Source organism: Melospiza georgiana, chromosome 4 (assembly GCF_028018845.1).
Source record: "Melospiza georgiana isolate bMelGeo1 chromosome 4, bMelGeo1.pri, whole genome shotgun sequence".
Classification (NCBI taxonomy): Eukaryota; Metazoa; Chordata; class Aves; order Passeriformes; family Passerellidae; genus Melospiza; species Melospiza georgiana.
The window spans coordinates 13,544,465-13,570,891 of NC_080433.1; the positions used below are offsets into that span (position 1 = coordinate 13,544,465).

The window sequence follows — 26,427 nt, forward strand, 5'->3', positions numbered from 1 at the left end:
CAATGAGCGGCGGCGCGGGGCGGGGCGCAGCACCCGGCCCGGCCCGGCCCCCGCTGCCGCCTTTCGGTTTCTCTCTTTTCCAGGAAGGAAAACACCGGCGGGGACCGGGGCCGCGCCCCCCGCCCCCCACTTCCCTTCCCGCGCCCTCTTCCCCTCTTCCCGCGCGCGCGCGCGCATCGCCTCTCGCGCGGAGCCGCGAGCACGCGCAAGGCGCACACGCGCGCGGGGTGGGGGGGCCCGGGCGGCCGCGCGCGCGCGCCCGCGGGGAGCGGCGGCGGCAGCAGCGAGGAGCGGCCCCGGCCCCGCGGCCCGACCCCCCCGCGCCACCCCGGCCCGCCGCGCCCGCCCCCGGCCGCCACTTCCCCTTGAGGGGACGGGCCGGGTCGGGCCGCGCCGCCGCGCCGGGAGAAGAGCGGAAAGTGGGGAAAGCCCGAGAACTTCCCGTCTGCCCGCCCGCGCCTGCCCCGTCGGGCTCCGCCGAGTCCCTCCAGAGAGATGTCCGAGACTCCTGCTCCGTGTTGCATCAAGGTAAAGCCCAGTCCCTCCGCTCGGCCGGCCCCTGTCAGCGCGGTTCGGGGCAGCGGGCTCCGCCGTGCTTTGCCCAGGGTTATTTTGGTGGGAAGAACTGGTTTTCCCTCTTCTGTTTTTCACGCGGGCGGGCGGGGGTCCTTGCCCCCGTTCGCGGGCGCTCCGGCCGCGGTGCCGCGGGCTGTCAGCGCCCTGCGCTGCCCGGGGGGGACACGGCGGCGGGCCCGGCTCGGCCGGCGTGGCTCTCCCGGCACGGAGCTGTGAGGGGGCCCCGGAGCCCGGCCCGGCCTCCCGCGGGCTCGGCTGCCCGCCGTCCCCGCCAGCAACTTCGTAGAAAGTTTCCTGCCGTCGGGGAGATGCAGCCGCTCCTGCTTCCGCCTGCAGTGGGTCGTGGGTCTTTCTTTCTCTCTGTCTCTTTCTCTCTGTCTTTAGTGAATTTTAATATTTTTCCCCTTCTCATCCGTATTACTGCTGTTTATTTTAGTGGTTGCGATTCCTGGCACCGCTTGCCGGTGGCAGGTAGGGGAGAGCCAGGCTGCCCGCCCGGCCCCGCTCCGGCAGGGGCTGAGGGATGTGGGATGTGTTTCCCCCTGCCCTGGCCTGCTGGAGAAGGGCTTACCCAGGGAAGTTTATCGTTTTAAGTGGAGGCGGCACGAAGCTGAGACAATGGAAACAAAATTGAGTTTCCTTTTTTGTCCAGACCCTTCCTATCTAGCAGCCCACTGCTTTCCTCTCGCCTTCCCTCACTCCCCGGCTTTGCATTTTATTTAGGAGTCGCTTTGTCTTGTTGCAAGCCAGGAATCTCCCTTCTGCTCCTGACTAACTGTGCCCGAGTAAGAAAGAGGTCTTTAGTGGTTGTCTCTCCCTGCCCGGAAGAAAGAGGTGACTTCCAGACTCTCTCTGAGGGGAAGAGCCTGGAATAAACACTTATTCAGCATGATGCTCTTTTGTTTGCTTGTCCCGTGTGCGTACGGGGGAGTCTTGCCTTCTGGATGGTGGGAACACAATTTGAAAACTTCTGGGTGTGTTTTCTCTTGCTGAGTTAAATGCAGTCAGGCCTGTGTCCCGTGAAGTCTCGTGGCTTAGAGTCTAGTTTGACTTTTCGTAACACAGACAGGCAAACTGGATAACGGGGTATTGTATGTGTGTTACTCTATGGTGAAATGCTAATGCAGGCAAAACGTGTTCTATTAACTCATTGGCTTCCTAAAGATATACAAAATGAGATATAGCTGCTGTTTTTTTCTGGTGAATCCCATGGAAAGGTAGGACGTGTTCTCTGGACCAAAGAACACAAATATCATGAAAAAGTGGTGTCATATGAGCTGTATTTCCTTGTTTTCGACGTGTCATTTTGAAAATAGGAGGCTTCCTTCTGCTCTTACTGAAATCAACTACCATGCTGTTGATTTCAGGAACTGTAAAACTGGTCCTTACCCAGTGTCACTAAGGTATATTACAGAATTGTACTGTAAGAAATCAGTTTCCTAACTGGAGAGATACCAACTTTTCCTTCAGTTTTGACATTAACAAATGCCACGTTTCCATTACATTTCAACAGTTACTGGAAAACTGATTTTTTTAAGAAGTGACTGATTGTAAACATGATCTGAGTTTATTTTTTAATGTACCTTTTGTCTACATGTAGAAACTGCTGTTACTGGCTTCTCTGTTACTGGCTGTTTTAGCAGTTTCAAATTTTAAAGCTAAAACTTTGCAGTCAGAAATGTGAACTTCGAATGAAAGCATTTCTTCACCAGTCTAACCATTCTAGGTAGCTTTCCATTCAGCTTTCCTAACTATCGTTGCTTTTTGGACACTTTTTAAACCAGATTGTAAAGGTGGTTGCATTCAGCAGCTGGATTTAAGAGAAGCTGCTTAAATGGTAGCTGATTATGTGAATGCAGCTGATAATTTCTTCAGTATTCCAGTCTGGCTCATGGCATGGAATGTGATACTGAGGCAGGGGAAAAAGCAGCACAGAGTACCCCAACTTCGCTGCCTTGCTCAGAAGGGTAGGGGAGTGTTGTGCTACGTGGGTGCCACAAAGTTTCACTGGGAGCCTGTGAACGGGGAGCAGTGGTGCTGGTGGGTGTGTTTTCTTGTTTTCTTGTTCTCTTCTTGGCTTGTTGTTGGTGTTCTTTCTTCCCCTTCCTCCTCCAATTCGGGACAGGGGTGCAGGCAGTAAATGCCACAGCACCTGGGGTGATGAGCACGGAAAGGTTCAGCAGAGAAGGTGAAGGCTGGTGCTTTGTTTGTGCCCGAGCTGCTCTCATCGTGTTAGAGAAGTGCTGTAACCAGATTTGGGGAAACTTTGAGGAGGTGAAGTTTTGGTTTATATTTTATTACTGGTAATCAGTGTAAGCTTGCAGTAATATCTTGGATTGTGTTAAGTAGTTATCAGTATGTGTGTGTGATTGTGTATTGATGTGTGCTTGCTTTGCAGCAAGTGTGTGCTGGCTGACTCCTGTGGGAGATGAAAAATACCCTGCTGATAGCCAGAGCCGGCCAGCACTTGGGTGTGTGCTTGCCTGGCATGGCAGGCAGACCCACTGTGCGCCTGTGGCAGGCAGGTTGGGCATGTGTGTAGGCTCTAAAGCTGAGGACAGAACTCATCCTGGGGTTTAGAAGGTAAAATCTCAGGGGTGAGAGATGAGGATGAAGGTCGAGCCCTCAGTTTTTGCTACAACTTCGGGTGTCAGCATGCTCTGCATTGACTGGGAGGCTTTGGGGTTGTGGTGAGCTCCAGTCTGAGAGGGCTTGAAGGCTTTTGCCTCTGGGTCAGCTGGGAAGGGGCATCTGGTGTGGTTGTGACAGTCAGACAGTCAGAGATGGAATATCCGTGTTGGTAGTAAACCTGCTCCTCTGATCCTGAGCCACAGTAGTTAGCTGATGATATTGTTGTAAATAGTGCCACGGTGTTGGCACTCATTACAGTACTGGCAAGTGATCCTTAGGGCCTCACCTCTCCTCCCACAGATGGGAGAACTGAGGCACCAGGGGAGTGTAAACATCTTGGCAAAGACATACACGGGAGCAAAAGCTCAAGGGGAGACAGACTAGCAGTTTAGGCACAGATGATGATTTTTGTGATTAATTAAGGTCCATGTGGTGATAAGTTCTGTTCAAAACCTCACCTGGAGCTTTCTGATTGTCAGGATCCCCTTAATTTTTTGCCTGAAATGAATATACCTTGAGAATATCACTGTGGTGTCATACAAAAATTCAAAATACAGCAGGCAAGTGGAGGGCTCCCAAAGGGCACAGTTTAATTTGTTTATTTTTTATAAATATGACACTTTCAGTTGCTTAGTCTGACTTACCATGTGACCATACAATTGTGCTGGCACAAGTGTGGAGTTGTGTGGGAGCTAAAACTGGGGATATGGGGACAGATCAGCTGCTTCAGGAGCTCTCAGAGCCCAGGGTCCCTTGTGTGCCCTGGCTGATGCTTGAGCTGAGAGTGCTTTCTGTGGGCAGCACTGGAGGCACAGAGCCGCACTGAAATCAGGTTTCACAACTGTTTCAGTGCAGATTTTATGTAGGTGCAAGCTTGGTGGATGTAGGTGCTCTCTCTTGTGCTGAGCTCAGTGGGGTGGCTGCAGGAGTCCTTCAGCACAAGATCCTGTAGCTGAAGGGCTTCACAGAGTGCTCATTTGGATTGGAGGATTGACTTTGTAATAGTTTAATAAAGGCAGAGGAAAGAAAAGCTGAAGGGCAAGGAATCAGTGTAGTGTTTGAGTTTTCAATCTTTGTTTCCCCTGACTGACTTTTTCGATGATGGGTTATGTCTCCTGCTACCTTATTGATGCTTTTTCTCTCTCACTGAAGCCTTCCCGTGCTGAGGGACTGTTCTCATGGCCAGAATCTGCTGCCCTCAGCCAAGGCTGAGTATCTGTTCCTTAGTGTTTACTGGTGTACAGGGAGGAGGATCCTCCTTCTGTTAGTGCCAGTGACAAAGCTGTCATTAAATCCAGTAGTGGAGGATTGAATGGTAGAAGAGCAGTGTTTGGAAGTACATACTATTTAACACCTGATTAATCACTTAACTCCTTGGCACCAAGTAAATTGAATCCCTCTGAAGCAAAATTTTACTAGCACTGCCCCAATTAAACAGTGGTCATTAGCATTCACTGTGTCATTACAGGTGAAGTCAGTTTCCTGGGAGGCAACCCATTAAAAGAGCATCTTGAATCTGAAATGCCCCAGTGAAACAGAGTATACTTTAATGATAATTTATATGCATATTGCAGCGTGCATCCCAAAGTGCCTTGTGGAGGCAGGTGGCTAAACGGTGCTGAGCTGATAGAAATGATGATAAGAGGGACATGAAGTCTTCCACAGTGACACAGAAGCAATCTTTCTGCCTTTTAGAAAAGTTATCTGAGTCCTTCAGTGCTTGAGTTCTGAGTTCTTCTGACAAAAGTTCTCCTAATAACCTGCTTACTGCAGGAAAGGGAGACAACTGAGGTGACTGGTGGTTTTGGCCAGTAATACAGTTTTGACCTACAGTCCAAAAATTGGCTAACTTGTTTTAGGGTTCTTTTTGCATATGTTTGTTTTGGAGTATTTTGTAGTTCACTGCCTTCAGCTGAGCATCCCCAGAGTACCAACAGCTCAAAAGCCAGTGCTGAAATTGATCTGAAAGTGATTGCCTTGTCTTTGGCTTTCCCTATCTGTGAAACAAGCATAAAATAATAATAAATGTGCCTATGCAGGGCATTAGCAGGGCTAAGTACTTGTGATGCAGCATGGAAACACACAGTGTTTACTACAGAAATCAGGAACAATGATCTGATTTGTACCTGGCTTTTTAGTTCACACAGTGCTTTGGGGGCAGGGATTTGGTGGTGGTTGTTTGGCTGTTGCTTTTTGGTGTGGGCCCCCTATTTCTGCTGAGCAGCAGTTGGAGCTTCAGTGTGTCCTGAGGTCTGGATCAGCCACACGTGGGCAGGGTGGTGTTTCTGTGCCCACAGCCTACATGGAAGGTGGCTTTGGAGGAGGCTGGCACGTGTTGCTGCCACAATCCTGTTCCTGGCCCAGGGCAGGAGCGCCTGGCAGGGAGGGATGGCAGCCAGATGTGGCTGCCACAGCAATCCCCACCGCCTTCCCAGGGCTCCCTGGAGCTGGATGCAGAGCAGGCTCCATGCACAGTTGTTCCAGGTATTAATTCCTTCCCTGGTGAGGACAGGATGATGATGAACTGCTAGCATTGCCACAATAATTAAGTTTTAAGTTGCAGTGTGTCCCTGTGCCTCCCAAAGGAAGGAGGCTGCCTGGAGCAGCCATGGTGGGATGTTCCTCCAGGCAGTTGTGGAGCAGCCGAACCAAACCCAGGTATGTTCAGCCTGAGCAAAGAGAGCAGAGACCAAACTTCTGTGCTTTAACAGAGGAGTTGTGCCTATTGATTCCTGCTAGTGTGGGTTATTTCTTAGGTCTACAACCCATGCCAAATTTAGACATACTTGTTGCTGACTTGTCTTCAGGCAGTGTTTTGTTGAAGCACAGAGAACTACACACTTCATCTTCTTCTTTAGTAACATGTGGGACTCAAACCTAGATCATACTAGATCATAGTGACTGCTTTTGGTTTTTTCTTTTATTTTCTTTTTTTTTCTTCTTTTCTTTTTTTTTTTTTTTTTTTTTTTTTTATGCCACAGCTGGCAGGAAAATAAATGCAGAAAACTCCAGCCAAAGTTAAACTTGTTTGTGGAATGTCCTGGAGCACTGGTAAATAAAGGCTTTTGAAAAGGGTTAAGCTTTTCACTGATAGATGGTATCATCTGCTGTAATGCTATGAAGCTCTGGGTACAGCAGTTAAGGAAAGCCATAAATGATTTTTCATCTAAATGAATTTCCAAAGGTTATTCCTTGTTAAACCACATGCAGTGTCTTCACTTCCGTGTTGTTCCTGTATAGTTTGCAAAGACTGTCTTGGTTAGGACAGTCTGGAGAGAAAAAGGGTGTGAAGGAGATTCTCACTGCAGTGTGTGTTGGTGTTCTGTGGAATGTATGCACATAGAAATATATAGCATTGTAAATAATTTTCAAGATGTGCATATTGCCAAGAGTAGCATTGGGTGTAACTGCAAGAGATGTGTTAACACAACTCCAAAAAAGTACTTTGGATGTGGCAGCTGGATTTCACATATTTAACTATTAACAGCTGCCCAATATTAAATCCAGAATTTGGATGTTTAATTTTAAACTAAAGTTAAATATTATTATGAATAGGGACAATGAATGATTTCTTGGATTTTTTTTCTTTTTTGCTTGTGTTTGCTTTTGTTGCAGGTTTTGTTTTGGGATTTTTCTAGCCAGCTCAAGTAGGGTCTGATGAAGAAATTGTAAATTATTCGTTTTAGGAGTTTATTCTGGAGAAACCGAATTGGCAACTACTAAGGACTATCCTTAAACCTGATGAAATGAAGCAGAGAATGAGGTTCTTTGTGTGGTTCAAATTTCAACTGAATGTAGCTAAAGTGATTTTTTCATGATGTCTTCAGTGGGATCCTCCAAAACATCTCTTAACAGAAACTAGGAATGTTTTCTACATGGTCTGGGATTCTGTGGAAATCTATGAACTTGGAGCTCCACTAGGTAAATAAAATGTCTAATAACAGTACCAGAGATAGCAGTACTAAAATTCAGAGATGGATTTACCCAGATAGTAGGGCCACAACAAGGCATTCTGTAGCTGCAAACCGTGTTTCCCCTTTATGTTCCTCATTTTTTCTTACAAAAGATTTCACGTCTAGGTAGTTTCCATCATTGGTGGAGCCCCATGAAGCTTTGCTGATGCTCTTGGAGGTCAAATGCAGTGATGCCAGCATATACAGCAATACTGGGGAGCCCTTTCCTGACCTTCTCTAAGGTCTACATCGTGATTTCCCCTCTCTATGACAAAACTAACAGTTTTTTCTCCTGGTGGGTTAGAATTGGAGATAGTTGTTTTACCACATTCCCTCTTGAATGGCTTGTTCTCATCTTCCTGCTTGCCTTGTGCTTTAAAACACAGCCAAACCCAAGCGTTTTCCGACCTGGCCAAAGCTGAGCTTTGTAGAGTGTGAGGAACTTGAGGTTCTGGGCTGAGGCTTTTGGTTCCCCTTGTCACTGGAGGCTACTGAGAAAAACATTCCTCAGCAGATGGATCTTCCCTGGCACATCTGTGAGAGGCTGCTTGGATGTTTCCAGTGGGCACCACTGTAAAGGACTGGCTGCAACCTAAAGCCTGCAGAGCCAAGGAGGTGGTGCTGATGGGCCATTGTCACTTGTGCCACTGCCCTTCTCCTGTCATGGTCCCAGCAGTGTCACTCCAGCTCCATGGGCACGGCTCCCTGCAGTTCAGAGCACCACTGCTGGCTTGGGCAGCCTGGTGGGGACACGTGCAGGTGTTGGATGCCCATGCCATGCTGGGTGCACACCTGAGTGGCAGACCCACCATCTCCCTGGAGGTGAGGACATGAAGGGCTGGGCTGCTTTCACAGAGGGATGAGGATGCACTCAGTGCTGCCAGGGGTTCCAGGAAGGGCACCAACTTGCAGGAACAGGAGTGTTGATGGCTGTGAATTCCATTCTCAGTTGGCAGGCTGAATGGTTGTGTCACTGTCTCGTGACTTGAGCAAATGTGCTCTCTGGAAGAGGACCTGGGGAAGACTGTGGGAGCAGCTTCCAGGAGAAGGTTATGGGATGTAAAATGTTTCATGGCTTGTGGCATGTATCACCCATTGTACAGTAAACACTGGGCTCCTGTACACTGGAGATCCTGTCCCAGCAAACTGCCTCACAGCAGCTGAGTCATCAGAGCCATCCATGACTGACCATGTGCTGGCTTCTATTACCTCCCAATGGGGACAAATTACAACCTCAAAGTGAGAAGAGAGTGAATTAATCGTGTATGCAGAGCCAATTAGCACAGCCAAGTGAACTGTGTTGACAGGCAGTGGCTGCTGGCTTGGAGGAGTGGGCAGAAAGTGCAGGGATGGGGGTTTTCCTTGATAGTTTTGAGTGGGGCACTTTCAAAACTTTCTGCTTAATAGAAGCCCCAAGGTCTCTTTGAGATGTTCAGTACTGTTTGCTGACAGACCTCCCAGAACTGGTCTGGCACCTGGGATCATATTTTAGGAAATGGTTTGGTTAGTGAATGAAAGAGAAAGCTGAACTCAGTTTTCCATTTGGGGTGAAATAGGCAAAAAAAAAACAAACAAAAAACATAGTGGGAAAGCAACAGAGAGTAAAATAGAAATTATCTGTATATTGCAGTTTGAATCTATTTTGTTTATCAGTTTTGATTACAGTGTGCCTTTCTGACTACTGGAAAATACACAGAAATGTGCAGTGGAGTTGCCTGGGGAAGCTTCTGTAGGAAGACAGGCTGCAGTGCCTAGGACTTTTTGGCTTGGAAAGGAGACTACTGAGGGAGATCTAATAGAAAATTGTAAAATTGCACAGCAGTGTAGGAAGGAGAGCAACTCCTGCTAGTTCATAGTTAAGAGCAGGCAATGACCTTACTAGCCAGGGAGATTAAAACAAGTGCTTCTTCCATCTCTAGAGCTTTGGAGCTCACTGCCGCAGGGTTGTGTGGAGGCTAAAAGTGCAAATAGATTAAAAAAAGAGGGTGGATGAACATGAGGAAGATACTAACAGCCTGTGTGTGGGGGAACCTCCCTCTATTTACCCTGGGGAAAGTTAGCTTTTTCTGTGTGCTAAACTTTCCCAAAACAGAGACTTCTTTTGGGGATAAGATCATAGGCTTGCTCTGATGCTGTGTAGGAATTCAGATGCTTCCATATAAAATTTTGTACCCTGGAAGGATGGTCTTAAATACATTTCTCCATCAGGCTCTTGTCTATGTCAAGACTGCTGGGGCAGTCTTGATTTCAAGAAGTCTAGTTAATTGTTAGTGAGAAGAGAGCTAAGGAAGAGTTGGTGTCTGTGACTCAGAGACTCATGAAGTCAAGGTTGCTTGGACTAGCAAGAGATTAGCTTTGCTTCTGTTCTTATCCAGATTCAGATGCCAGAAGGGAAAACTTTGAGGGAATGCACAAAACTGGAATTACAGCTCAGGATTTGAAAAAGTTTTCTGGTTTTGGGGAAGAGACAATTGATTGTATCTAAGAGCCAAATGTGGGTTACCCGTGCTTTTCAGAGGTTCCTAATTACCATTATCAGCCTTGTGAAATGTCTTGCTGAGGCATTAACTCCTTTGCACGTGTGTGACAAATGGGGTCCCAACTGGAGCTTGTAGCAATGGGCATCAGAGCTGCTGCTTTCACTGCCTGGCCAAATGTTGCAAACATTCACTCAGCTGCGTCACTTGCTAAGGAATGCTGTCATTTGTACAGACTTTGCATCATGCTTTGACTGTGTTTGTTTCTGGTGGGTATTTTTTTTTTGTTTGTTTTTAAATGGCAAACAGAGGAATGGCCGTACAAAATCAATTCTGGTATTATTTCGCATGTGTAGTTTTTAGGTATTTTCCTAAAGAGAGAGTGATTCACAGTGTTGGATGGCCATTAAAATGTATTGATGTGCAGCTAAAAATGACTTTTAACCTAAATTTAGTTCTCCTCTGTGCTAATCTATACAATGCCCACAAATATCTATTTAAGTAATTGGATAGTCTCATAAAGATTTCGTTAGGTTTTTATTTTGGCAAATAACAAATTACTTTATTTGCTGAATGATTGATTTTTTTGGTAATAATTTTGCATGTTGTTATGATTGGCTTTGCAGTGAAATGTAATTGCAAGTGCAGTGTCCAGCATCAAAATCTGAGCATTAAAAGTAGTTCTTAAGAAGAAAGAAAGGTTTACAATTGATGAAATGGAAGTATCTGGTACATTTTCAAGTGATATTATGGAATAACAAGCTTTTTTCTTAAGCACATGAATTTTCATTTTTTTAATTGTACTGATTGTTTTCTGCCATGTTGATTTAGTATTAGTAGATTTTGTACCGTCACCTCTCACCTTTTGTTGACTGGAGGAAGGAAACAAGCTTTCTGTTTCTGCAGCCCTAAAGCATTTCCCAGCTTTGGGTGATCTAGTCATTGTAATGAACTAATTGCCTGAACTGGAAGAAGAAAATCTTCTCTCCGTATCTGTTACCAGAAGCTTTGCTCTTTGACAGGTTCAGGCTCTAGAGGTAGAACAGTGGGTCCCACTTATTTGAATGTGCTTTGGCACTAAATATTGTGCTTGGGATTTATCTTTAAAATTGTTTTCTCCTATTGTTGTTATACCTGGATATCAATACACTCTAGTTTCACATTTCTTAGTTTGTATTAAATAAAAAAAAAAAAACAAAAACCAAATCCCTTAAAATTTCAGTTTTTAAAGGAAGTGGCCTGGAAAAATTGTACATGTTGAGACACAATGCCTTGAATGCAGTGCCAGTCAGAATCTTTTTCTCTTCTCTGCATGTTACCCTCTCTACTGTTTTCATTGAATGCTTTAGTGGTGAGCTCCATCTTCAGCCACAGAGTGCTGCAGCAATGGATATCAGCTGATTTGAGAGATTCCTCCAGTTTGGCCTCCAGGTTTGGCTTTGCAAGCAGGAAGGGGAGCCGTGGTAGCTGCAGAACAGGCTGCTGGTTCCAAATGACCCAAACCCCTTATGGCAGCAGTGTTCTTGGGAAGAAAAGGCTCAGAAGAAACAGGTTTAGCTCATGTCCTGTAGTAGGGGTGTGATACCCAAAAGTCTCTGTTAGCTCCATGTTTGTGTTGTCCCTCCCCATGAGGGAGGGAGGCAGGACTGTCCTGTCTCACAGATGGGAGCAGTGTGGCATCATGGAGTCCCTTGGTGCTCCACCACAGGGGTGTCCCCAGGCCCTTTGCCTGCAGGGTCCCCCCTCCCTGCTGGCTGGGCAGGTGATGCTCTGCTCCTCCATCACTCCTGCTGGCTCTTCCTGCTTGGGGTGACAACCTCATGGCCCTGCTGCATGTCCCCAGGAGGTGAAGGCTGATGTCACCATCACTTCAACAAGTGGAGTTATGGGGTGAACCTAAATACTGATGAAAGAGAGGTCTGTTTTCCTTCAGTCTAGACTGGGGTTTCATAATTCCCTGTTTCCCATCACTGGTCCACAGAGCACCTTGTCATATGAAAAATACCTGTTCAGCTCTGTAGGCTTCAGCCTTCTTTTTGTTGAACAAGAGAAGTCTTTTCCCAAGTAACAACTGAGATTCTGTAATTTTCTTAGCCTCTATTAAAAGATGAGCATAGGTAGACCCAGGTTGTTGGCAGATGGTTGGCACAGCAGTGAGGAAGGTGTAGCCCCTTCCATGATTTGCCTATTGAGGACATTGAATGCTGGCCTGGAGTGAGGCTTAGAGCATATTTACATTTAAACACTACCGTGAGTCTATGCATATTTAAATCTCCATCTTCTAAAGAGAAAAAAACCAGCAAACCCCAAAATAAATTAAGGGATCTAATAGAGTAGAATTGAGTTGGCTGGAGTGATAACTTTTGGGGATGGAGAAAGTACTATTTTTGGGTTGCTCTCTACATAACACCTGAGAAACAGAGCCACTTTGCACTGACTGGTCATCAAAATACTTTTAATCAAATTACTTGCTAAAAAAAAAAGAAAAAAACAACAACAACAAAAAAAGTGGTTAAGTTGGTATCTATGATTCTGGAAATAAATACATCTACTTGAAAACCAGACATTTTTGCTCAGAATTTGTCCCTGTGGAATTTCTGAGAAAACTTACCACAGTCTTCCAAGTTCCAACACACTGCTCACCTGCATGTTTTTGTAGCCACATGTTGATGGTGAGAGCCCAGGTGGGCTGTCCTGCACTTCAGGGCTGGAATTTCTCTCTTGATTTCCATGAAGCTCCCAGGCTGTGCTGCTCTCAGCCCACCCACCCTCACAGCCAGACACACAGAAATTTAAAGGTTTTCTGTGGCACTGCTGCAAGGTGAAGCATGGGGAGGCTCTCCACACAATTATAGAGAGGGAGCTGTTTGAACCAAGCAAAGATCTGATATCTGTAATCCTGTACACCTACTCTAGGCTGTGGGATTTGATGTAGTTGTAGGAAGGAAAACAAGAACCAAAGAAGTAGGGTGGGCTTGAAACGGAAGAAATTAAAAGCGAGGATGAAGAGTTTGCGATGATGAGCAGCAAGATCCATTGCAGACTCCTGTGGAAATCATAAAAAAATCATAAAAATCAATTACTTTAGTCATGAGAGGCAGAGGCAGGGAGAAGCTGAATTGCAGAGGGTTATTTCTCATTGTATGGGAGGATCAGATGGAAGCACCTGGCAGTTTAGGAGAGTGGGAAGTCTGTTTTCATACAACATGCAGTGAGGTTCCAAAACTTGCTGCCAGCAGGTGTAATGTGGGGCCAAGCAGGCAATTGTTCTCAGCAGACAGTTCCTACTACACAGATTTATCCAGGACCATTCACTGCAAAGAGAACAGCTGTGGTCCTTGGCTCAGAAAAACCCTAACCTGTGGATTTCTGTGGGTGTGTGCAACAGAGAGTTTATTCCTTGGGCTCTTACCCTGAGCATTTCCTGTTGGGTGTTGCTGGAAATGTGGTATTAGCTTAGACAGACCTTTGAGCTGACCAGGACTACTGTGTTTTTCCATTTTAATTTAGGACTTTCATATTTGGTGCTTGACTCTGTACAGATGCCTCTGACAAGTGGAAAAATAACAGGAAAACCTCTCATGTGAATCAGACCTTCTGCTCTGGTTCTTGATCTTGTTGTGCTATTTCCTTAGCAGAGGTAACCTGACCATCTGAAATTCATGAGAGGAATGTTCTTCAGACTATGAAATGAATTTTGTTTGGGAAAATTCCTGGGGATTTTCCTATCCTTGACACCCCTCTTGGGCTGTGATGTTATTTATTGGCATAAAGTGCCTTGACCTATTTTATTTCTCGAGGCTTTTCTCAAGATTTGGCTGACAGAGGATGGAAAAAATAATTAGGTTGTTAGATAATTCAAATGCTGTGTGCTGTGTCAGGCACACCTCTTCTCATGTCTGATAAGTGAACACAGTTCCTTACATGGAACTTTCTTCAGATGGCACAAACATGTAAGCACATGATGAACTGGTGTTATACAATACAGGGACAATTCCAGCACTTCCATTAATTTATTCAGTTGGCATGCCTGAAACCTGCATGGAGTGACTATCTTGCTTTGACAGTTCAATCTTTTACCTTTCAATCCTTGATTCTTCTTTTCAAATTCCTAAAAGCTGGGAAAATTGAGAAGGAAGTGTTGCTTACTGAGTGCCTGGACTTCATTTTTCTACACATAACTTAAAAAATGATCCAGCCAGCAGACAGGAGACAGGACCTTCTGGTGGGACTGTGTGTGCACCAAATGCTTTCCTTCAGTGCAAGTTGAGCTGTTTCTCAAATGGTGCTTGTCCTGTGCTAGTGCAGTTAGTGGGCAGCTGAAACTAGAGAAGGGAGCTGGCTAAAAAGGAAAAAGCTCAACCTGCAGATGCTTCTGTGACCTTTACAAAGCTCCCCATCTGGAATGGTGTCCTAGAGCAGGCAGGCATCCCCACTGTAACAGCCTGCTCTCACACTGTGTGTCGTTGCCTGGCTTTAGGTTGGGCTGAGTTGTGGTGCCTGTGAAGCACAACTTGCTCACCCCTAATTCTCCTGAGGTCCTGTCCCACTGCAGAGTCACCTCTGGGACCTTCCTTTGCTGCTCTAGGTGCTGGCTACAGAGCCTCCTCAATGTCTAAAGACATTGCACCTGCTATCAACACATTAAAACAGAAGCAGAAAGTCCCAAAAGATGCTGATAGCTGAAGAAATTCTATTTTTCCAGTGTTAAACACAAGGAAGTTAATTTTATCATTCCATACAAAAGCAAATTGAAGTATGTCTGTGTATCCCATGCAAAGTCTGGACAGGCATTTTCCTAACCCACTGTGCAAGCACAACAGTAACATAACCAAAGACTGTACTATTTGCCAGGTTTCATAGATAAATCTTTCATTTCTAACTCACTTGTACCCAACTATTTAGCTCCTGAATTTCCCACTCAGGCTTTGGGCATTGCTGGGTTCATGGTGCTGGAGTGCCATCAGTGACAGATGAGCAGTTAGTGGTGCACTCCTTAATGCAGAACTCACTTCAGGCTGGTGAAGCAGGGCTCAGTTTTACCATACCTGCCTTTTCTAGTGCTCAGCCCACCCCTTTCTCACCATTACAGATGGATAGCCCTGCACAGTCGTGCTGAATTTTTCTTCAGGTTTGTACCTCAAGTTTTACCTCACCTTTCATACTTTTGAAGCCGCAGTCCTTAAAAGGGGTGGTGGTGAGGATACTGGGAAAACACCACCCTGGGAGACTGAAGTGTTTGTTCTTCAAGTCCCTTGAAATGGGAGCTAAATGATAAGCCTTGTTTTAGAAAGCAGAAGTATTCTATCTGATCTTGTCCTTCCAGCAGGGAAAAAAAAGGTGAGGATTTGATAATTTATATGGCAATATGGTCCTAAACTTGGATTGATTTAGACTGCTAATGGAAAGTACTTTGACTTTTTAACTGTGTGGTGTCAGATGAAGGGATAATCTTGGACTGTCTGATTTCCCATTGCTGCTGGGTTGCACAGCATCTGCCTGAAATGAAAATGCAGTGTGCAGATACCAGTGTGCAAACATAGTGGGCTCACAGGGCCTGCCTTCCCTCCATTTCTCAGTCTCAGGTCTCACTGGTGTTCATTGTTAATTATTCTGGCTCTGGACTTGTTAAGAAACCCTGAAACCCAAACATTTTTCCAGGCACAAGTCATTTGTGCTGGGATATTTGTTTAACTAGTGACTGGCCTTCTCTTGTTTTTCCTCTTACTCATAAGAGGTGAGGATCTTTGAGGATGATGAAAAGAAGAGTCCTGCTCAAAATATGGTGAGGCATGTGAAAATTGTAACTCCAGCAGGGGTTCTGGGGCTTTGTTCTAGGTTGACTCTGCCAATTCCTGAATTATACAGCGTGGCTGTACAACACTGTCACACCATCCTTGCCTGCCCTGACAGTGTCTCTGAAGGAGTATTTGCTCATATCCAGCTTTGAGTTGATCACTTCTCCATAAATTTTTAACCATTCTTTAAAGGCACTACAAAAGTGCACCACTGTTGTTTCACTGAGGTTAAAGTTTGATGAAGCTCTTGAGGTAAGGTGGTGGCACCCTGAAGGATCTGTTCCACCCTTCCCCTTCCTTCTGCCACGGGCTGGCACAAACGGATGTGTGCATGGCAGGGCAGCAGGCCTGGGTGAAAATGGACAGCTTGTGCTAGGCAAGGCACAGCCTGGGGGGAACGTGGGGAGGGCAGGGCATGGTTTTGTGGTGGTGGTGCCAACAGATCTGTGATTAAAGCATTGATGAAACTCTGAATAAACCTTGGCTGGATCTGTGTTACATGACTTCAGAACTGCAGCTTTTAAGGATTCACACCTACTTTCTTTACAAAAGCTGTCCCTTCAGGCTAAGTAGATTAAATATAGGAAAAGTGGTCAGGGGTTCAGGAAAACTTGATGGTTCTTTTGCTGAGACACCATCTCAGCTTTAAAAAAAAAAAAATACACCAGGCATCTGAAGCAGCATGGGTTGCTGTTGGAGAGTGAAGGGTAGAGCTGTTTCCTGGAGATCTGAATGAGCCTTGTGGTACCAGTGTGAGGCTCTGCCACTGTCACCTGCAGCCTCCCAGTCATCCTGTGGCTTGCTCTGTTTGAGCACACCATGGCTGAGCTGTTTCAGTTTCATTGCTTTAATAAAAAGAGGTACTGGCATGTATTGAGCTTTCTGAGATAGACTGAGAACACTGAAAGCCAAACCTGCCTGCATTCATTGCAGATTTGTCTGTTCTGTACCACTGGTGCTGACAGTCTGGACCTGTTTAGCCGTGCAGCAAAGCGTGAAGCCTCGCTGGGTCAGGGCAGGAAGCTTGTCCCAGGTGCCTAATCTGGAGGGCATTTCAGAGTTTCAATTGCCTCTTGAAATGATGTCCTCAAAGCATGCAAACATGGCACTGATAGGTGCAGTCCTTGAGCTGTGCTTACCACAGCTTTCCTGGGAACTTGGTGCATGTGCCCAGTTTGGTGTGCAAGGTATCTGTGACAGCCTTTGGATAGAAAACCAGGCCAGCTCTCAGATCTTGTTTTACATTTCTTGTGTCTTCTGTGCTGGCCTTGCAACGTGGTTATAAAATACACCAGCCTGTGCATCTGCTCCTTATCCTGGACAGGAGGGTGGGCTCAGGTTAAGGTCACTCTATGGAGGTACAGGAAGTTTTAGTCCAGCCCCTGCTCTGTCCCTGTATTGTCTGTGACCTTGAAGCCATTTAATGTGATTGCCACTTCATAAAGTGTTAACACCTAGCAAAATGAAGTCAGATGACTGGTAGAAACTGCTTGTGCTTCTGTTATACAGATAATTAATAAGATCTTGCCCTAATCTCCTGCTGGAAGATTAATGCTGCAGAATTAGTGGTAGTAGGACTCAGGGTTTAATAGTACTGGGGTATGATTTTGGATAGTTCACCCCTTCTTTTTTTGTCCCTCTAATAAAACTTTTGTTGTGAACTCTTACCTGAAAAACTCTGTAGATGCCACTGTGCTGCTGTGTTGGTTAATGCACAAAAGAAGGCCTGAATCAAGGCTAGGATAATCAACTTAGTTTAATGAAAATCAATATTGAAATCTGCTCAGTGTGGGACTGACTAAGTTATCAATTCTGTATTACACCAAAGTTTTTGATTTGTATAAATTTTAATGTAATAGTTTCTTCCAGCTGATAGAAGTTTAGATGATGTTGTGGTGAAGACTTGAGAAGTTCTCCTCCCTCCAAAGTTATTTGAAAAGCTAAAGATTCTGCAGCTAAAGGAGAAATGATGACACAGAGATTGTAAGAAAATTGTGTTTTATTGGACCTGATCTCTAGCCTTCACTGCATTCAAGAGGATTTGGCTGAAGCCTGTAGTGATAGCTGAGCAAGGGATGACTGATAAACTCCTTATTAGTCAATGGCACTGGTCATAAAGAAAGTTAGGACAAGACACAGATGTTGTCACAGAGGTAACATCAGTAGTTCTAATTCATTTTCTGAAAGCTTAAATATGAGGAAAAAAGAATGCCTTTGGTTTCAAGAAAACAAACCCTTAGAAGTTGTGTAGATTCCTAGGGATTATTAACAGCAAAGTCCACTTGTCTGTTTAATTACTATTGCTTTTATTTTGAGGTATTCTCATAGAAAGCAGAATGATTCAGCATTTCAGAACTCAAATAATTAATTTGTTTTTTCCTGACTCAGCTTGAAGAAGCTGACTGAAAGAATACCTTTCCCTCCAAATACAGACAGACAATAGGTTGTCTAATAATGATAATTTATGAATAGCAGATGATGAGAGCAGCAGCAGCAGAAATAGGAATTGGTGGTACTTTTTATTTTTCCTTTTTTTTTTCTCCTGAGCCTCTACACTGCCTACAAAGTTGGAAAACTTAAATCATCTCATGTACTGAGGGAAGGTTTGTATCCCTCCCTCCCAGTAAAATACATTCAGAAGGTCTCTGGCAAATAAGAAATTGATGCAGGATCTAACTCATCAGTTTGGTTGACTGCTGTAGAAGATATCTGTCTTCTATTCATCTGGCTGTTATTTCATTGTCATCTCTTTGTGGGTACTGTAACAATTGGAAGAAATCTCCAGTTATTAAATCCCTTTCAGGTTTGTTTGGAGTGGTTGTCTCTCTTGGTTTTGTGCCTTGTCCCACCTCAGAGGTATGAGGCTATATCACCTCTTTATTCTGCTACTCCTCACTGAACACTTGACACAGCACAAAGAGGTGCCAGGGTAGGAGTGCAGACAGACAGTGCTGTAGACTTGTTCAGCATGGGCTCAGTGGATATCAGACAGTGAAAAGGTCAGATGCTGAATGTTTTTTGTGAGTTCAATTTCAGAAAGGAAAGAGCCTATAACTTAACCCTTCCCTGTAAATAGATAGCCATTAGTTCTTGGGACATTATAATTAGTAGACAGAGCTAAATATACAAAAGTGAGATTTTAATTTTTTGTGGGGGGAAAGGCAGGGGAAGTGGTGAAAACAAATTATGTATTATTAGAAATCCTTGATTTAGAAATGTATGTTCCACAGTTGCCCTGCTGAGTGTCCGTGCATTGCCCTCCCTGCTTCTCTGAGTCCTGCCCTCCTCCCGTGTCCCTGCTGGTGTGGGCTCTCAGCTCTGTTCAGGGACAGCAGCTCTGACCTGACAGGCAGCTCCCAGGCTTTATTCCCTTCCTTTTCCTTTCCCAGGCTGAAACAATCCATGTTTGCCACCTTGTCTGAGATCAGGCAGGTTTCTAAGCTGCAACAGCTGTTTGTATATTCCTCTTAGGTTATTTGAGCTGATGCATACAAGATTTTGGAGCTGCCCCTGCTGGGCTTACTAAAGTTTCTGAGAGTTGTTTCTGCTGTATCCATCCTTGAATTAGATCAGCTCAAGCAATGTTATTGTGCAATTTCTGCTCAGGACCAGTACAGCAGACAAGAAAGGTGTGTGTGTATGTGTGTGGGAGGTTTTCAGTCCTGTAAATAATAATAATAATAATAATAATAATAATAATAATAATCTCCAACTCTTCACTGGTCACTTCTTTCCTCTACCATTACTCCCAAAGAGTGTTCCTGCGTGTTTTACTGGTGATACAAGGTTTCCTTTGGAAGTTAGGTGCCAATTTGAGCTTCACTCAGAAGCTTTACACAAAAGTTGTTGAAGTGCTGAGAGAGAGCACAAGCTCCCTTTGAGCATCTTGCCTGCCTTTGGGGTATCCCTGTGAAGAGCTGCAGGTTCTTAAATGCTTTGAGAAAGGGCAAGGGGATCAGTTCCTGGAAGAGTTTTCTTTCCCTGGGGGAATCTGGAGGAATTTTGCTTGTGCTTTATATCCACTTAGCGGTGAGAACAAATGCACCTTGCTCTGCATTTCTTGGAACTGTGTCCTGCTCACCACTTACATCTCTAGTTGTGGTGCTGTGTGTTTTTGTGTACTCCTGACTCCTGTGATGGTTGTGGATTTTTTGCCTTTTGTGGTTTGAAGCAGAGTTGCTGAGGACTCTGTGTGTGTGTAGGAATAGCAGATTAGAAAATGAGAGGTTGGTAGGCTCAAAGAGCTTCCTGAAAGTGTGGGAGTGCAGGCCAGGGAAAGGAAGAGAAATCTTTTTGAAGCTGTATCAGTGCTTTCCATGGACAAGAATAGCAGGCAGAGAGTATTGACAGAGTGGTGTGAGGGTAAGTGTGGCTGCATAGCAAAGTGTTACTGCTGTAAAAATCACTGCTGTCCACTCATGAAACAGATTCTTCCAGTGCGAGTGCAGTTTTACTGGTCTGGTTGAGTCACAGCACATTCTGCTCACACAGCTGTGTTAATGTCAGTCAGACCTGGTGAGCACTGATAAGTCTGCACGTGTCAGTAGTGTACGTGCAACCCTTAGAAAAATTATGGAGGTGATGTGAGGAGCAGCTCAGCTCATGCCTTGTGACAGCTCTGCCCCTGGAGGAGATGGCTGGGTGCTCTGTTGCAGGTCTGTAACATGTGTGGTTCATCACTGCTGCAGTGGTGTTTGTGCCCTCCCTTCAGCTTGTGGGATGTTCTTCCTGAAAACAATCCAGCTATTTACCTGAAAGATTGTAGTGAGTGGTAACCAGGCCTTGGGTCCTTGGTGGAGCAAGGAAATATTTTGTTTTGTGTTTTAGCTGCTGTTTCCAAAGGCTTTACAAAGCAAATCAGTGGAATTTCCTGGTTTCTAATGGGGAAACTGAGGCAGAGAGGAGCGGGGGTGAGAAGAGAGCAGCTTATGTTGCACCTACAATCCTGATATGGGAATAGCGACCTGTTTTGCTTTAGCTTGATGCTTTGGGCACCTGTTCAATAAAATATTTGAGCATATGCCTAATGATATGCATGGCAATAGCTCCCTTACATTTCCTCTTTTCAGAGCATCATAAACAGTGCTTCTGTCTGAACCCTTCTGCAGGGCTGTGCCCACTCATGCCAACCCACTGGAATCACCCAAGCTGTCAGCCAGGACACAGCTGTTGTCAACATCTGGCCTGCAGAACCTGTCTTATCATTAAGGATGCAGAAGGTGGAGCAGGGAGTCATCTGAACAGTGAGGAAGTGGTAGTAGTTGGGTTGCAGGAGATGGAAACCAGCTTGTTTGACAGGTGGCTCTTGGATGCAGTTGACTTGAGAAGAAACTCCTGAACCTCCAGGTGAGCTCAGAACAATCACACAGAGACAGCACAGGGTCACCAAGCAAACACTTTATTGCAGCAGTGTAATGACCCATGTTAATCATGCATTGAGTGTTTAAGCAGAGTAGAACCTCTGTTTAAAAACAAACACCAGCCTAAACAGCACCAAACCCCAACCCAAACGAGCAGTTACTGTTCCAATACATCTGCTTGACTGTCTTCATAGAGATTTTCAGTCTTTGCAATTATCCTGGCATAAAATGCTTCATGATTGTGCTAACAGGCAGACTTGTGTCAGCCCTGGAAGCTGCTTAATGAGCCCCAAGGTCTGACAGCCAACTTCCCTCTTTTAGGAGCAGCAATTTGTGTATCTCAAGAAAATTACCTTTTTCAGGATCTCAGCTCAGGAGGTGTTTGCAAGGTTGTGGGATTACAGTGCTTAGAAAGCATTGCAACTCTATTTGCTGCATTCTCCTCATGTATCACATGAGACACCTTTCATTTTTCTCCTCTGAGGACCAGCCTCTGCTCACTATATCCCTCTGGGCATGTTGATCATTCTGGGGCCTTTGCCACTGATTTTGGAAGGATATGATTCAGAACTTTCATCTGGGTTGGATTTTCTCAGTGAGATTGTTTATGAGAGAACAAATTTCAGGATCATATTCCAGGATTTTATATACTTTTGTTTCTTTCCATCTATAGATCCAGGATTTTTGTGAGTGTTGCAATCTTAGCATCAGGACTTAATCCACTCTGATTAGAACCAATGGGAGTTTCCATTAGTAATTGCCACTGACGTAAATTCCAGCTCATAAATTAGGGATCAAAATGTATTATGTTATTGTAATATGCTGCATTAAGTGCAATATAGATTATATATATAAAATAATTTTATATGCAATATGTGTTGTTGCTTGCTACATTTACTTTTAAGTAATGTTACTTTCTAAAATTAGAGACTACTGTAGGCTGTCTAAAGAGTTAGTCTGAAGTAGGTTTTCTTTTTTTTTTTTTTTTGCCCAATCCCAGAAACAGCTAGATTTTTTTATGAGTGAATCCTTGCCTGTGCCTCAGTAATCCCTGCATTTAAGAAAAAAAATCTCATTTAGAAAATACTCCTCTGTTGTCTTGTGCAGCATTCAGCAATCCTCAGGCATCTTACACCACAGATCTTAGGCACAAGCCAGTAGTAACAATAGACTGATGCTGTCTTTGATGTTTGAAACATGCAGATAACTTTGTTTTCACAGAGAAGCAAATTCTGTAAAGGATTGAAGAGAGTGAATTGATGTCTAAAGATGTGTAAAAAGAGCAACTATATGGAATGAGAACAAAATTGTTCACTGCCATAAAGGTGCTACCAAATTACTTGGCATTGACTTAACTAACATCTAATCCCTTAGCCAGAAGGGTTAAGATTTACCTAAATAACATCTGCATAATGATTTTTTAAATGGCTAAATGATTTAATAAAAGGTTGAATTAAGTTTATTAAATGGTTAGCAGAAAGTTAGAGCTACGACACAAGGAATATTTTCTCATTTTTCTCTTTTGTTTTGGGAGATGCACAGGGCAGACAGAACTGGTGGTTCAGAAAGGGATTGAACCTTTGCAATATCTCAGAGGGTAGAGTAATAGAGCCCAGCTAAAGAAAGAAAGGAAGATACCTCTCCCCCTTAGAAACCTGCAATTTGTGATGCAAATCAAAGGGAGGCACACGTACCGATTTCGAAACTTACTCTTAGCTCACCCAGGGAATTGCCATACATAAGATTTGCATAAAAAATTTTGTTAAACTCTCATAAACAGATTACCAGAGTTGTACAAAACTTCTGTGATCTAAGGTTCTGTGGATCCTGTAAATGTCTACTGAGATTTTCTGGACCTGAACTTAATTTTGGCCAAATACAAGTTGAGCATCTTCATAACTTGAGGTTGAAATAATAAAAAACTTCAGTGTTTACAGTGATGATTATAGCTAAAAGACTAGAACAACAGCTCTTGATCTGAACATTCCCAAATTTGGAAGTCTGAAATTCACATCTGGTTAGAATTTTTAGATGGAAAGATTTTATCCTTAAAAAAAAAAAAACATCACTGATGCTGAAACTTAAACAATTGCAAAATACATCCCTCAGGAAATACAAAATATGGTATGGAGGATTTTTTTTTGTTTTTTTTTTTTTTTTAAGGAATTGATTGCCATGCTTCTCACCTTGATGCTCTCAGTTCACACTGTTATTCATATTGATTATGAATATTCCTATTAATTCATATTTTATTCAAGTTATAAAAGAGCATGGCAGCTTCAAGCAAGGTGCAGCTTGTACTTAAACAAGCTTTGGGAGTTTTGGACTGGCTGTGGGTGGGACAGCCAAGGGTTAATGGTTTGTTGTGTGAGCCCTTGGTGCAGAGATGTGCTGCTCACACACGGGAGCAGTTGTACAAACGCGCTGTGTCTGAACGCCTGCAGGCTTGCCGCTCAGTTCTATGTGATTGGGGGGCTTTTTTTAGAATCCTTTTTAAAAATACACAGGAATTAAGCAACTTCCTTTACATGGTGCCTCTGCCAAAGCCCACTGAAGTCACTGGGAAGACTCCCACTGTTTTGAGCTGGCATTCAGATCTCTCTCTGCGTGTTCCTTACGGCCTAGGCTGCGGCGAGTGTCTGTGGGGGAGTGGAACCATCTCAGTTCTTCTGGAAGGGCTGTCCTGCTGTACTTCAGTTACCATGGAATAGACTGCCCACATTACTAGCAACATAATTATTCTGGATCAGAAATACTTCAATTCCAGAATTGTCTCCATGTGGGGAGCGACTCTGGAATAAAAATCAGGCGATGACTTAGTCTGCAATAGCTGTGCTTCTTGCTCTCTTTCTGTAGGCAAGGTGTTTTAAACAGAGGTGAAAGGCACTAAAGTGAATCCCTTTTTACATCAGCACAGCCAGATGCTGTGAATCTTCCCTGAGTTGTAGTTGTTGTGATTTTTGAAATGGAACTAAAGCGTCCATCCTCCCCAGCCCCAGGTGTGCAGAAGTCCCTCCTGTGAGCCCTGGCTACACTCCTGAGCCCACATTCAGGTCTGTGCAGGGGCAGTTCTGTGCCTGTGGCTCCCGTGGGACACTCTATGTACAGATCTGATGACAGGACTGTGTAAGGAGTAAGGGAGCACAAATGTTACCCTTTGTTAGGGATCAAACCTATCCACTCTCACATTTTAATGGGAGCCCCATATAGAGATACTGGAGTAAGCCATGTGTCATTGCCTTTTCCCACTACTACCGATGAATCAAAACGCTCAGTAAATTAATTCTTTTTATAATGTATATATAGATCCTGTGAGTGGACTTGGAGCAGACTTTAAGGTTGTGATTTTACAGTTTCTGTTTTTTTTATGGATCTAACAAGACCTGCAGGTCTAAGCATTTTGAGCTCATTTTCCAAACTGCCATATTACTCTTGTCTTTTTATCTGTTCCTTTAACATCCTAACTTTTATATTCATGTGAGTACTGGCAAATTCACTACACAGATGCAATATTAATTCCAGACATTTCACAAGACAGTTTTTAGACACTCACCCACATGATGATGTGTTAACTTTAAAGGATGTACTTCAGAAATAAAGAAGGAGTTAAGAAAAAAAAAAAAAAAAAGTTAAAATGGAACTTATTCAGTCCCTTCTTTGCAATACATAAATTCATGTACAAATACGGAAATAGCAGGATGAGTTAGTGTGTTTCTGTGCCATTTTTTGTAACCACATGTGCTGCTACCTCTCTGTAGCATGTTTGTTACATAGAAATAGAACATGGCATTTCCCATGAAAAATGTCCAAAAAAAAGGGTTTTTTTAAATATATCTTTCCTTGGTAGAAAAAGAAAGCTTTTTTTTAATTTAACTTAATAAAAGGAAAAAAAATATCTGATTTCAGGAGAAACACTTTTCCCCCCCCTAAATATAAGAACATATTTTGTTACCCAACCACAGAAAATTTGCCACTTCTCTGTATTACTTCCTATCTTTAGATCTCTGTTATCAGTCTGTCCTAAAAGCTCGTATCAATTAAAGCAGATATAGAAGCTTATCATTATTGGACTTGGACAAATCTGGTTGAAGACCGGGTCAGACATGATGTTCTGCCTGCAATTAATACAAACTGAAGAGGTGCTGCCTCAAGTATGTATCACCATGTTATTTGTCCCTTCCACCTCCACTCCACCTGCCTACCAAAGGCTTATTTGCTCAGCTTTGCCTCTCTAGTTGCTTCCTAATCCTGTTCAATCAAAATTATCAGTTTTGTGTTGTTTTTTTTTTTTTCTTAATGTATTCTGGATAGCAGATTTAAGTTAGAACATTTTCATTAAATGGTGAAACTGGGAAGCTGAGATTCCCATCTCTGTGAGATTTAGCTTTCAGTGAACTTGGGGTCTGCTGTGATTTCCTGAGCTAGATTTTCCCTGTCTCTGAAGCCTACTTTCTTAGTGGCATCTATATATTGAGGTAAAAATGTTTATTAGAAAGCAAAGGCGTTAGCACTGCAAACAAATTCTGTTTAAAAATAGCAGAGAATGTATTTTTCCATTATAGGAAAAAAATGGAAAGCAGATGGTGGGAATTTTTGACAGTGGGACTTACTTTATTTGTTGGTAGAGAAGGGCTTGTTTTGGAGGGTCAAGGAGACTCATCTCTTTCATAGCCTAAATTGTGCTGTGAGCTTACACACCCCTGGCATGGGGCTTGGGCTGGGTGCTGCAGGGCTGAGGGGCCATTCCCATATGGCTACGGACTGGGTTCCAGGTTCAGATAATTGAAATTAGCCCCCACCCGTGATTTCATTGCCATGGTGTATTTTGTGTTCCCAGCTCCGTTGGGCAGAGTCACTGTGTGGCTCCCTTCAGACCATGGTCCCTGTGCTGCTCCAGCACATTCTCTGTGTGTGTTCATGTTCATTACCTTGTGCTTGCCACATCTGCTGAGCTCCCTGTTCAGCCCCTCGCTGCCTGCCAAAGTGACTCTGCTTCCTGAAAGGCAGGGGAAGGGAGGGAGGGAAAGAGGAAGAGGGCTGGTGCAGAGCAGCCCTTCTTCCAGGCCCTCTCTTTTGTACTGAATTTAGCTGTTGTGGCCGTGAGCAGGCTGGTGCTCGGCAGCAGCACAGTGCAGTCCCTAAACCATCTCTGTTTCCTGCTGATTTGATGTTTTGCTGGGAAGGATGTGGTGCAGGACGTGAGGCAGGATTGAGCAAGGAGCACGGGCGTTAGTGGAATGACCCTGGGGAGAGACTGGCTGGTTCTCTCTCAACTCTGTCCAAAGGCAGGTGGCTGTGACCTGTCATGTAACAACAGGCTTTTCCTTCAGTGCTGGAATCATTCTCTTGTGCCATGCTTTAGTTGCCTCCCAAATTGCCTGATGCTGAACATTTATTAAGGACTCCATGATCAAATGTTTGCGGTTTGACAGAAGCAGCTGACACTAGTTTAAAGGGAAATATCTTGTAATATTACCTCCAGAGAGCCATGGAGGAGAAACTTTGGACAGGATTTATACTTGATAAAATTCTGTTTTGACATAGTTGAGAGAGGCAGGAAATTTCTCCTGTGACTTTTCATTAAAATGTCACCATGAGAGCAGCATCTTTCGCTTCTTGAGAATCTGTCTGT

General features: G+C 44.2%; 1 protein-coding gene across 2 annotated transcripts in view; it reads left to right on the forward strand.

Annotated features, from left to right (window-relative positions):
* Positions 1-410: 410 nt before the first annotated feature.
* The window catches only part of ETV6 (ETS variant transcription factor 6), a 121,472-nt gene continuing 95,455 nt past the window's right edge, over positions 411-26,427 (forward strand). For both annotated transcript variants that reach the window (XM_058022793.1, XM_058022794.1), the window contains exon 1: positions 411-528. In XM_058022793.1, coding sequence (XP_057878776.1) covers positions 496-528 — 33 coding nt within the window. In that variant the 5' untranslated portion in view covers positions 411-495. The remainder of the gene's footprint in view (positions 529-26,427) is intronic.